Source organism: Lagenorhynchus albirostris, chromosome 1, assembly GCF_949774975.1.
Source record: "Lagenorhynchus albirostris chromosome 1, mLagAlb1.1, whole genome shotgun sequence".
NCBI lineage: Eukaryota > Metazoa > Chordata > Mammalia > Artiodactyla > Delphinidae > Lagenorhynchus > Lagenorhynchus albirostris.
The window spans coordinates 150921994-150936133 of record NC_083095.1 but is presented as its reverse complement, the minus strand read 5'-3'; the positions used below and the strand labels follow the sequence as shown (position 1 = coordinate 150936133).

The following is a 14140-nucleotide window of genomic DNA, read 5'->3' as shown; positions in this document are numbered from 1 at the left end:
GGGTAATTTAAATTCTGCAGCCCTTCACAGCTTTGATTATTTATGCAAACTATACTTATGCAAGAATAAACTGTTTTAATTGCTCATTTTAAACCTGCTTCTTTCTGAGCACATCTCCACTTGCACTCTCATCTTCTGGTACTGTTTGGGCTCTGAGGCCACTTCTGATTAGCACACACACAGCATATTAATCCACTGCACAAAGTCCTCTTCACTGAGGCTGGACACAGAAGTCCAGAGTCAACAAGAATCCAATGTGATGGCAGAAAATCTCTCTAAGTTTTTCTCAAGATCTAAATGTGAGTCAAATGGAAAGGCTCTTCTGATTTCCCTTTTTTAAACGGGCTTGGGAATCATTCACAGGATTTGAACCCTAGGTCCACCATAGCTGCAACCTCAGACAAGTCAGTTACCCCTTGGAACCCTCACTTCACGGGCTCTAAAGTGGAAATACTGCCCAAATCTTTTGTCTCTTGTGAAGATTAATGAGGGAATGTGTATAAGTGCCCACCAGGGTACCCTGCCAAGAAGTTGTTCTCAAGTTGTTCTCAACCAATACCAGCACCCTAACCCACCTTTCCCTTCCTTGAGAAAACAGAGAGCAACATCATCTTAAGAGACGGACCCTATTCTAATAGAAATAGTTATAATCACTGGATATTGGTTTGTTTTGTTGATTTTAAATGAAGAAAGGAATCCAGTGCCAAAGATCTACCTTCCTATGATGTTCTTCTACTGTCAGGATGTTCCAGGCAAACACTCAGTGCTAAGGAAAAAGAGAAATGCGGAAGGACATAATAAACCAGATCTGTTGGGGTTCTGGAAATTTGTTTTGTAATTAGAATGGCTCTTCCCCTTGAAAATCTAATAAATGTGGGTTTCATCTCAATCATATGGCAGGTAATAAGTATCCCATACATAACCTTGCTGCATGCTTAGAACAGAATTTATACCTCACATCTATCTCTCTGCTTCTAAAAAAGTATTTAGTTTGTGGGCTTCCCTGGTGGCGCAGTGGTTGAGAGTCCGCCTGCTGATGCAGGGGACACGGGTTCGTGCCCCGGTCCAGGAAGATCCCACGTGCCGCAGAGTGGCTGGGCCCGTGAGTCATGGCCACTGAGCTTGTGCGTCCGGAGCTTGTGCTCCGCAACGGGAGAGGCCATAACAGTGAGAGGCCTGCGTACCGCAAAAAAAAAAAAAAAAAAAAAAGTATTTAGTTTGTAAGGTAAAAAAAAAATGCCTTTTGGTTTTCCTGAGGGAGACCTAGAGATGTGTTCAATAGACCACAAATCTTGGGGACACCAAAAAAAAAAAACAAGTTTATAACTGAAGGATCTGAGAAATGAACCCCAAGTTTTTCCTCTTTAAATGTATCCTTATGGTCATTTTAGTTAGTGAATCATCAGCGTCCAATATAAACCTTCTGAGTCAGTGTTAAGAGTCACAACCATCCATTCTGGAGTGTCATTAACCATGAAGTGCCCAATGCCCACTGGAACACTTTGGCAACCAGTAAGGACATTATTCTAATACAGAAAAACATCAAAAACCTGCAGGAGCTGCACTTAACAAGAGAAATGCCTCACTTACTGTTCAAGGGCCTTGACCTTCCCTTCCTTTCACTGGTCCAGGGCTAAAAAGCCACCCACCCTCCTGAAGATAAGTATCTGACCAAGTAATTCACCAGGATGGCTATTACTGACTTCCTACATCCAAAGTTACAACCCACATTTTATTTTTATTCTTTTTTCCTACTGAAGAGGGATTTCAATTAATAACTGCAAACTACTCTCCAATGTGTCTACAGCGCAAAAGACATTCTAATCCTTACCTGTTATACTTTGAAAAAGAGTTCAATGCTATCTTTTCAAATATTTCTCTCTTCTTCGGCATTCCCACAGCTACCTTTTTTCCTCTGACTTAGCCCACTTACCACCAGACTTACACCACAACTTCTCTGTATGTGTACTCTGAATCCTAAATTCAAGCCACTGCCTCCTGCACACTGGCTGGGCCAATTATTTGCAGATCCTGCTACCTGACCAGATCTATCACAACCCCTGTGAAATTTCAGGCAAATCCCTCAATCTCTCTTGTAGCTCAGTTTCTTCACTCTTCCCGCAGAGTGAGCTCAACCACCCCGAAAATACAATGATCCCTATGACTCATCAAATTGTTCTCCAGTCCTGATCTCTCCTACAAAGTGCATCCCCACATGGAGTGCTGACTATGGGACAATCACTTGGGTGCATCATCACAACTTTTTCTCCAGAAAAGTAAAGTGATGAGAGGAGAAAGGAAGTGACTTTCTCTGGAATAATCCGGATCTCCTTATTCTTGACCCCTATTGTCTCCTTGTGCCTTGTAGACCTTCAGGTTTGGCCTGGCCTCATTTCTTCTAGCATTAGCCTGAGGCCTGAGATAAGAAGCATCCAAAGACCCTTTCATGCTCCTCCTTCAGAAGTTTAAAAATCTTTCATCCCCTTCAGCTGTTAGTCTGGGGGAGGATTTATTTACTGTTGCTAATGTCCAGTTGCTAGGTTGCTAGGTCCCCTAGTGCTTAGTGTGTGGGGCTGGTGGTAGGGCCTATTTTGTTTTATAAATACCAACCTTTGCTTCATGTGCCTGGCTTTTTCTTTTATCACCTGATAGCATTCCCCATCCCCCCTATGCTTTCTGGGAGAAGTCTATGCTTTTTTTTTTCATTGGGGTATGGTTGTTTTACAATGTTGTGTTAGTTTCTACTGTACAGCGAAGTGGAGTTCCGTGGAAAAGTCTATGCTTTTATCTTGATAGTGAGAAGGGCTCTAGAGCCAAAGGGTACATGTACTATGTTCATAAAAATTATTAGCAGCCACGGGGTTTGCTGCATGTTGTTTACTGTAAACAAGTGGCTCAGACCGTAAGTCCCATAATGGCTAGAGATAATAGTTCAGGACTCAAGAGATATAGGCACCATGTCTAGCATGCCTTTTCAATTTGCTAAATGACTAGGTAGGTTAGTTATTTCACAGAATACATCTCTGGAATAAAATCAGATACTCTAGGCTACACTTTGCAGGGATGCTGTACATATCTCCTTACAATTATAAGGAAGTTACATATGCACAATAGAGACATCGTTATCACATTTATTTCCTTGTTAGCAATACTTTTAATCACAAAGGTGACATTACTGACTATTCAGGACTCACACAAGGCAAACTTAATCAATAATGAAACTTGGGAAACAAATGAGCATCTTTATTTTTTTTAATGAGCAACTTTTAAAAGGCAGTTGTTCTGTCAAAAAGAAGCAAAGTGCTACAAAATAACTGGCTAAATGGCCTATACTCTTCCAAAATGTCGGTATCATGAAAGACAAAGAGAAGCAAAGGAACTGTTCCTGATTAAGAGATTAAAGAGACTGTAAATAAATAGTGTGTAATTCTGGATTAAATTCTGAACTGGGGAGAAGAGGGGAGGAGGATGCTCTAAAGGACATTACTGGGATGATCAGAGAAATTTGGAATATGGACTTACATTACATAAGAATATTACATCAATGTTACAATTCCTGTTTTTGTTAATTGTACTGTGTTTCTGAAAGAGAATGTCCCAGGTCTTAAGAAATCTATGCTGAAATATTTAAGGAGAATAGGGTATGATGCCTGGGAAAAGCAACTGTCAAACAGTTCAAAAAATATATGTAATACAGAAAATGATAAGCAAATCACATTTAGGTCACACCTAAATGTTAATAAAAGATAAGTAGAGGTGAAGTTGCATTCTTCTAACTTTTCTATAAATGTGAACTTATTTCAAATAAAACATGGGAAATGGAAGACTAAACTTGGGTTACTTATTTTAAAAAGGACTTTATATGTGCAAGCCTCTATCACATTAAGTGGGATGAGATTTGTGTGTTTTACATAACAATTATGGACAGGAACTGTGCATGTCAGCTTGGTATACAGAAGAAAGACAATGGGTTTGAGAGTCACGATTTCTGGGTAAAGCCCTAACTTTTGCATATACTAAATGAACCATCTTGAGCTCTTATTTCCTCAAGTATTATGAGGGTAAGAATGAAGCTTCCTCCACCCTCACAAGGTTGCTGTGAGAACCAAATGATATAATGTATTCAAATGTGCGTTTTATTTTTTTTTTACATCTTTATTGGAGTATAATTGCTTTACAATGGTGTGTTAGTTTCTGCTTTATAACAAAGTGAATCAGTTATACATATACATATGTTCCCATATCTCTTCCCTCTTGCGTCTCCCTCCCTCCCACCCTCCCTATCCCACCCCTCTAGGTGGTCACAAAGCACCGAGCTGATCTCCCTGTGCTATGCGGCTGCTTCCCACTAGCTATCTACCTTACGTTTGGTAGTGTATATATGTCCATGCCTCTCTCTCGCTTTGTCACAGCTTACCCTTCCCCCTCCCCATATCCTCAAGTCCATTCTCTAGTAGGTCTGTGTCTTTATTCCTGTCTTACCCCAAGGTTCTTTGTGACATTTTTTTCCCTTAAATTCCATATATATGTGTTAGCATACGGTATTTGTCTTTCTCTTTCTGACTTACTTCACTCTGTATGACAGACTCTAGGTCTATCCACCTCATTACAAAATGTGCATTTTAAACCAGGAGGTAGTATATGAACATGAACTCTTGTTTTTAAGGAGTTGTCATCCAGAAAGGTTACAGGTGATGCAAATGAGTGTTACACCAGTAGGTGAAGCATTCAGAGAAAACCAGAAAATGAAAGGACTACAATGAAATCCTATCATACACTGTTCATTTAGGTTCACAAATGGACTTTGAAAATACATTTTTTTCTCCCCAGAAGCAATTCAACCATGAAAGAATATAAAAACTAAGCAGAAATTTTTAATTACACTGCCCTTTAACAAATGAGAGCCAAATCTGCTTTATGTTCCTCCGTTCAAGAAAATCCAATTTACATCTAAAACACGGATCTTAAAGATGACTACAGAGTACTAAAACTATTTTTCCTCAGATGGGCAGTCCAAATTACTATGCTTAAACTGCCTGAGAATCCAGTCTGCCCAGGGCCCACAGCTCCACATTAGGATTAATCCAACATCCCTAAGAGGCCTGACCTGACCCCGAGCCACTGAAGGCTCTGAAGTTCAGAGTACACTCAGAGGTGGGTGCTGTGCTGGGCTTCAGACGTGATGAAAGGCAGGCCCTAGGGAGGTCACCCAATGGTTTGTGAAGTGCTTCAAGATCAGGCTTTTCCCTGTCTCCTCCCTGAGTCTCCAAGCTCATCCAGGAGAGGACGCACCCCACCCCCTCTGCACTCTTGAATCCCCGCCGCCATTTTTTCTGTTCCCCACACGTATCAAGCCTAGCCCTCACTTTAGAGCTCTGCACTTGTTCCCTTGGGCTAGAACACTGTGCCAGGATCTGCACGTGGCGTGCTCCTTCTGGTCATTCTGGTCTCAGCTTAACTGGCCGCCCCTCAGAGGCCTTCCCCGACCATCCAGCCTAAAATGGCCTCTACTCAGGCACAATCACATCACATCCTATTGTTTTATTTACTTTCATTAAACTGTTCTTCCTGATGTTTTCTTGTTTATGATTATCTGCCTTCTTCTCACTATAATACAAGTACCGGAAGGGCAGGGACCCTTCCATTCTGTTCATGGCTAAATTTCCAGCATCCAAAAAGGGGTTTGCACAAAGCGGGCACCTGAATGAAAGAACTCCCCAGCTCCAGCTCAAAATTCACTTCCAGTACTAGTGTGTGATTGAAATTTAACAACTCCAGGAATAAAAAGTCAAAGACTCACATGCAACCCAGATTTCTGGAACTCCTTCCTCCTCTCTTGAGTCAACTTTGCCTTCTCTGCCATAGTCCACTATCCTAATTCCATCCACTCTTATCCGCTCAAAGGACTCATCTATTCTCAGAGTCAAAAGTACCAATTTCTTAAAGATGACTCAAACTCTCTCTAGTTCAAAATCAACTTTCTTACTCCATAGCTCCGAGCCCACATCTCCCGCTGTAATCAGGACATCAATATGCCCTTCAACATGTCTAAAGAACAAAGTCATCACCTTCCTTCTTTTCCACATCTGGCAATGGCATCAACTGTCATTCACACTCAAGTCCTCAATCAACTATCATTCATTCTTTTTCACTCCCCGCATCTAATAAAGTATTTAGTCCTACTGCTTCTTTTAAATATTTCTTGCATCTGCCACCGCCTCTCCATTTTTACCGCCACTAAACAACCTAGGCCCTCCCCACCCAGAGGGACCCTAGGAAAGCTATCAACGTTTTTACCACTGCCACCCAAAGGTCCTGCAACTGCGATTCTCACACATGCACCTGGCAGTAATCAACATTTTTGTAGAGGCTGAGGGAAAAACCTGACCTGGTAATGTAACTAGCCTGCCTAACACAAAGGGTGTACTTGTGGAATCACAGAGCTGACAGGCGAGGAAACCAAGGCACAGCCAGGTTACACTACTGGCAGCCGAAGTTCCAGGTTCCGCGTGTTCCACTGTGAACAGTTCACAAAAATAACTCATTACAACAGCTTCATTTAAACACTCAACAGTACTGCCACCTGTACAGTGGGACATTTCTTACATTTTAACTATGGCAGCTTATTGTGGACACATTTTTATTCAAAGACTGGTTAAGATGATTATTTGGAATATTTGGAATCCAGCCTATTTTTCTTAACTTTCAGGTAAAAGTTCTTCTCAGGATCCAGTGTTTTTCCTTATTAACTAGCAGTTTTCTCTCTTCTGTTGATGACATGTACCCCTAGCACATCTCAAATATAAACTAAAAGAAAAACTTCAACACACTCTATTCTTTTGCTTAGTACTTCTTTCTCTAGGTGCAGAGAATTGACCCCCTTACCAACGGACTGTCCTATACAGTTAGAGTAGTGCCCCCATCCTCAGGGGGGTACATTCACCCCCAGTGGATGCCTGAAACCATGGACAGTACTAACCCCATATATATTTTTTCCTACACACACACACCTGTGATAAAAGTTTAATTTGTAAATTAGGCACAGTAAAGAGATGAACAATAACGAAAAACAAAATAGAACAATAACCATTATACACTATAAAAGTGATGTGAATGTGGTCTCTCCCACCCTCTCTCTCAGAATATCTTACTGTACAAATTTAATGCCTTTTCCATCTTAATAAAAGAACTTATCACATACTGTGCCTGTAACTTTTGCAGTTTGAAGTGTGAAAGCAAAACCAGCATGAATCTGTTTTTCCTTCCTCACAATTTCATGGATAGAAGACTCATTCTTACCATAGATCTTAGCAACCTCAGCAAACAAATCTTTTTCTTTCATTATTAAGTCAAGAACCTTCACCTTTTCACTTAAGGAAGCACTTCATGGCTTCTCTTTGGCATATCTGAATTGCCAGCATCACTACTCTTGCACTTTGGGGCCATTATTAAGTAAAATAAGGGTCACTTGCACACAGCACTGAGATACTGCGACAGTTGATCTGATAACCCAGACGGATACTAAGTGTCTAGCAGGCAGGACACACTGGACAAAGGGATGATTTAAATACGTCCCCTACAGGACAGAGCAGGATGGTGTGAGATTCCACCATGCTACTTGGAGCAGTGCACAATTTAAAATTTATGCATTGTGGGACTTCCCTGGTGGTCCAGTGGTTTAAGACTCCACACTTCCACTGCAGGGGGCACAGGCTCGTTCCCTGGTTAGGGAACTAAGATTCTGCATGCTGCATAGCATGGCCAAAAATAAATAAAATAAAATAAAATTAATGAATTGTTTATTTCTGGAATTTTCCATGTAATATTATCAGTCCATGGTGACTGCAGGTAACTGAAACCACAGAAAGCGAAACCGTGAATAAGGGGGAAACTACTACACTTTTCTTCACCCAAACAGTATAAATCCCTGAGACTTGGCTTAGTTCACTGAAAATGGAGTACACTTTCACTCTTTAAAAAGGGATAACCAATTGCCTCAGTAAGTATTACTGCTGATCGACATATATGAAATCTGAAATTTAAAATAGTCTTCCCCAGTAGAGCCTGCCCAACTTCATTAAACACATAAATCATATATAAAGCACTACTTTATTAAGTATATTCCCCAGAACTGATGTCTAAGAACCTTGCTTCCCTAACAGAACGAAGCTTTTTTAAGCTTCATAAGCTTTACAGTGGTTTCTATGACCAAGCCCAGAAAATACAGATTTAAATCACAATTTACCGTCATCGATGAGCTGTGTGACCCTATCACAGTATCTTCAGAACTCATTTCCTCATCTCTAAAACGGAGAGGTTGAAGCAGGTATTACCTGAAGTCTCTATTAACTCTAAAGTTCTCAAATTCCATGATGAAAAGTTCAGAAAACTTCTAACTGATCTCTCTGCCTCTACTCTCTCCTTCTAAATTATCCAGCACACTACCACCAATTAATTTTCCCAAACTACTACTGTATTAGCTTTCTATTGTTGTTACAACAAATTACCACAAACTCAGAGGCTTAAAAGAACACAAATTTTATTATCTTACAGTTCTGAAGGTCAGAGGCCTGAACGACTTTCACGGGGCTAAAATAAAGATGTCTGTGTTCCTTCCAGAGGCTCTGAGGAAAAACTGTTCCCCGGCTTTTCCCAGCTTCTAGAGGTGGCATTCCTTGGCTCATGGACCCTTCCTCCTTTCTCAAAGCCAGCAGCGTGGCATCTACAAATCTCTCTCTGACTCCCTCTCTCACTTACAGGAATCTTTATGATTACACTGGGCTACTCATATAATTAAAGGACAATCTCCAGTTTCAAGATCCTCAGCTTAATGAAATCTGTGAAGTCCCTTTTGCCATGTGAGATAAACATTCACAGGTTCTGGGGATTAAGACATAGACTCACTTGAGGAACCATTATTCTGCCTACCACAACTACGTAGTTATATCAGCCCCCTGATCAAACGCTTTCAATGGCCAAAAGCAGACAGAGACATCAGAAGAAAACTACAGAATATATCTTTTATACAAAGACACAAAAATCCTCAACAAAATACTAGCAAACCAAATTTAGCAACACACAAAAAGGATTATACACCATGACCAAATGAGATTAATCCCAGGAATGCAAGGTTGGTTTAACATTCAAAAATCAATCAATGTAATTCAGTAATGGAATGAAAGAAAAATCCCACACAATCATCTCAATAGACAGAGAAAACGTTCAACAAAATCCAACATTTTTTCACGATAAAAATACTCAAATTAGGAACAGAAGGGAACTTCCTCAACCTGATAAAGGCATCTATGAAAACCCACAGCTAGCAACATCATACTAATCTTAATGGTGAAAGACCAGATGCTTTCCCTTTAAAATCAAAAACAAGACAAGGATGTCTGCTCTCACCACTTTTATTCAACTCTGCATTGGAGGTTCTACTCAGGGCAACTAGGCAAGAAAAAAAAATAAAATAAAAAGATTGGAAAGGAAAAAAACTATTTTCATCATCTTGGATGTAGAAAATCCTAAGGAATCCACTAAAAAAGTACTAGCTAATAAACAAGTTCAGCAAGGTTGTAGATTAAAAGATCAATGCACAAAAATCAGTTGTATTTATATACTAGCAATGAGCCACCTAAAAATGAAATTAAGAAAATATCATTCACAATAGCATCAAAAAGGATAAAATACTTAGGAATAAATTCACAAAAATAAAAGGCATGTACACTGAAAACTACCGATATAAATCACTGCTGAAAGAAACTGATCTAACGAAGGATGACCTAAATGAAAGGAACAGAATTGAGTGTCCAGAAGTAATTCCTTACACTTATAATCAATTGATTTTCAACAAAGGTGCCCCAGAAAATTCAACGGGGAAAGAATAAAATTGGAGGAGTACCAAAAAAATTGCTGTTCACAGCAGCATTATTCAGAATAGCCAAAAAGTGGAAACAGCCTAAATGCCCATCAGCTGAGGAGTGGGTAAATAAAATGCAGTAGGTCCATATAATGGAATATTATTTGTCAATAAAAAGGAACAAAGTACTTATACTTACTCTAACATATACCTTATATACATGATGCTAAGTGAAAGAAACCAGTCATAAAAGGCCAGGTATTGCATGACTCCATTTATACGAAATTTCCAGAACAGGTAAAACCATAAAGACAGAAAGTAGATAGTGGGTGCCATGGGCTGGAGGAGGGGGAATTGATGAGTGGCTGCTAAAGGGTGCGGAGTTTCTTTGGGGATGATAAAAATGTTCTGAAGTTAAGATAACACAACTGTGAATATACTAAAAACCATAAATGAGTGGATTTTATGGTGTGTGAATTTTATCTCAATAAAGTTGTTCAGGACTTCTCCAGTGATGCAGTGGTTAAGACTCCGCGCTCCCAATGCCCGGGTTCGATCCCTGGTCAGGGAACTAGATCCCACATGCATGCCACAATTGAGAGTTCTCATGCCACAACTAAGAAGCCCACCTGCCGCAACTAAGACCCGGTGCAACCAAATGAATAAATAAATATTTTTAAAAAAAGGACTTTAAAAAACAAACCAAAAAATAAAGTTGTTTTCTTAAGTCCAAGATATTCAATTCATGTGCAAACGCACTGGTGAACATAATAAATTGTCTCCAAGTAGTCTGGAAAGAAAATGTGAACATAAAATATCTTCTAAGAACACATATATTTTTCTTTGTATGTTACATTTAACATAGAGATAAACTATGGAGCATGATCACATGAATGCTCTATGATAGAAAGGTATATGACTTTAATTAACACGGCATGGTTAAAAATAAATACATAAAATGAACAGCCTGTTTAAACACCATTAAAAGCTCCTCAGCAGTCACAAAATAAACTCCGCGCACCTTCTTGTGTGCTTTCACAACTAAGCGTCACCCACCTCTTCAGACTTATCTCCCATCACCCCCAACACAAATTCAGCAGGGTCAGACTTTCCACTACCATCCTTCCCTGCTCACTGAACAACATGCTCACTGCCACTCATCCCTCTACCATCTGGTCTGTGTCTTGAACAAATTCTGAGAATTTTTCAGCCAACGAAATGACCCTTAATCTTCAAGACCTGACTGAAATCCTGTCCATCAAAAAAGGTTTTTTCACGTCTCCAGACCATACCAACCCCAAACCCTCCAGCATCTCGCAAGTCTAACTATCCATACCTCTAAGCCAGCTCCTCACCAAACAGGCACTTTCCACCACTCTGATTCAGATAATTCACTCTTACAACATTTAAAAAAAAAAAAAAAAACACACACACACACCTAGAATTTAGTTTTTCCAGCCTCGATTCATTCATTTATCCATTTCATCTTATAATTCCCTCACTTTAGGGAGATGATACATCAGCTTTCACCCAGATTCTTAAAGTAAATAGCACTTTTGCCAATGGAAGAGTGCCACCTAGTTGTGGCACAGGGTAACTGACCATGGCAGTAGGAAGCTCTACATACTAGTTTTACAGAAATGCACTGTACGTAAAAATAAGCCGGAGTATCATTTGGCAGGGCAATGCAATTATTTTATACACGCATCTTATCACCACGATCAGTCTATCTCACAAGTCTTACGAGCATTATTTGTTCTGAGCTCAGTGCCATGCATTATTATCATTTAATATTTACTAAATCAAATTCAATTTCTTAAGTGTATTAGGCCAATAAATTCATGTGTAGACGGTTAAAAATTCCTTTGATAATCACATGAGAGCATTTTTTGAGTTTATCATAAGAATTAAACAGCAAAAGTTAAGTATAAAATGAAATCTTGCGATTTACTCACATATAATGGAGCTTGTTGTGGATTAAGTTTCATGACCTAGGACACTGAAACAGAAAAGGGAGAAATAAATGAGAATAAAATTAAAAGTTATCGTCAAAAATCTAAAACCTTCCAAAAGTCCTAGATGTCAAGCAAGGTTACAAAAGCACAATCAAAAGTCTGAGATTACTGGATGCCCGGCTTTCCTTAGAGGTTTGGGGAGGCAAGAAGGTCAAAGATTGCAGAATGCCTTGTAGCCCCGATTCCATCCTTTCAAGTGGGGAGAAAGATTTTCTGATTGAAAAATAAAGACAAAAGGCTTCACTGTCATAGAAGACGTTTCAACAACAAAACCAACAGGATATTAAAATCAGTTACCAAAGCAAGAACAGCGTGTGTGCAGTTATACTTTTACATAATCCCCCAAACTCACATAATGCTACCTAACCAGGGATGCCCCCCAGTCTCACTGGGGCGCTTAGGGTAGAAGGGTTCGGCAGACCACTAGAAAGCCCTCTTCCTCTCAACCTTCCTCTCAGAGAAGGGGGGCTACTGCTGGCCTCCAACAGCTAGAAGTTGTCACTTTCCTCAAAATTAATAGCTGGATTCCCTGTGGTTACCTGCACTAAATGAATTCTCACAAAAATCTTAGGAAGAACTTTAGAGGAGACTTCCAGCATTACATAATACATTTGTGAATATTGAGAATAGCATGTTCTTAAAAGTTTAACTTGGTAATTTGACCAGGATTTCCTCTAAGCCAAAATGATCATCGTCCAGTATTGTGTACTTCAGAAGGGCAGGTCTTTTGCCAAATACAATGAATTTGAGAATAAGCTGATCCCATCTTCACAAGAGTCAGAGAAGCAGACCCAAGTGATTTCATTATAGTCAACTTCAAGTGTCTTACCCATGATAGGGGACTGGATTAAATTATTATCCAGCAAAATAAAAAACAACAGTACAGGAATGTCATTCATACATGCAAAAAAAGATAAAATCCCATATGTGGTATTATACCAGACCAGATCACAAAAGCGTAACAATTAACTGAAATCCCAACAGCATAAACCGGAGGTTATCCAAGACCAAATTTTAGAATAAAAAGCAATGCCTTACCAACCGTGCATAACTCCAATAACAGAATCCTCTCAATATTAAAATTCTCACAAATCTGCCAGTTTGGTCAGGCTGTGTGTGTCTGAGGATCAAGGCTCACCCCAAAAAAAAAAGTTAACACACTCCTGTGGAAAAAAAAAATCTATAACCAGGCTCCTAAGCACAATCACCTCCAACCAGCAGGCCACGGGTTTCACTGTGTTCTGCTGGAAGACATGCTCACAGCCAGGAAGCCCCCGCAGTGACTGACCACCTCCCTGCCTGCCCCGTTCATCCTCTGGTCTACCAGAGGATTGTAAGAGACTGCCCAGCTCAGGGCACCCTTTCCTTTCTGCCGGCCTTCATTTAATGGTTTTGTACCCATAGGTGCTAAAAATCACCCGCAAAAAATCCACACTGAAAACCAAGCTTGAGAAATGTAGCAATAACCAATGCTTTTAGTAGAAAAATAGAGATTTCCTGGCCATCAGATGCAAATAGCAAGCATAGATTAAAAAAAGAAAGACTGAAGATTGAGTACTTTCTCAACGCATTAAATATCCATTTAATTTAAAATTAAGCTCCCTGTGCTCACTGGTCTTTTAATCAGCTTTCCAGGTCGTATTCAGACTTACCTGGGACAAAAGACTAAAAGAACCTATAAATTTCTGAACCAATTTGCCTTAACTAACTTCTGAAGTGTTCCTGTCATCCCAAGCAGAAGAAATATCAGGGGAAACCAAAACAGGAATTAACACTTTGTAATCCATAAGGTTTGGAGAAATCCACAGAGACAAACTAGTGACTTAACAGCCCTCTGATGCTTCCTGATTTGCCAAAAAACCTAGAATGACGTGTATAAGGACCACAAACATCAACTTATCTGATGTTCCCACTGCATTTGACGAAAGATCTGGTGAAACTCACTTGGCTCTAAGGGCTGATGCCATCTGAACTGTCTGCAATCATGAACTTGCCTAAACTTATTTAAAAGCCAAACCCATACAAGTTATTCTGATATGAGGATTAAAGAGGGACGACAAAGTGTCTGTCCACTCACACTGGTCAAAGGCACAGGTCATTGTTGTGTTGGCAACACAGCCGTTGAAAGAATACATCTGTCAAAAGTCATAGAGGTAATGACCCCAGAAGCACAGGATTGGTAAATTCACATTGCCTTTAGGCTTCTTCAATGCTGACACACCAGGGGAAAGCGAGGACTAACATTTATAGAGCTTTATATCCAATA

General features: G+C 39.8%; 1 protein-coding gene across 3 annotated transcripts in view; it reads right to left on the bottom strand.

The window, feature by feature from the left end:
- AKAP13 (A-kinase anchoring protein 13) overlaps positions 1–14140 on the bottom strand; it is a 338516-nt gene that overhangs the window by 229016 nt on the left and 95360 nt on the right. For all 3 annotated transcript variants that reach the window (XM_060156069.1, XM_060156077.1, XM_060156080.1), the window contains exon 2: positions 11815–11858. In XM_060156069.1, the coding sequence (XP_060012052.1) occupies positions 11815–11847 (33 nt within the window). In that variant the 5' untranslated portion in view covers positions 11848–11858. The remainder of the gene's footprint in view (positions 1–11814; positions 11859–14140) is intronic.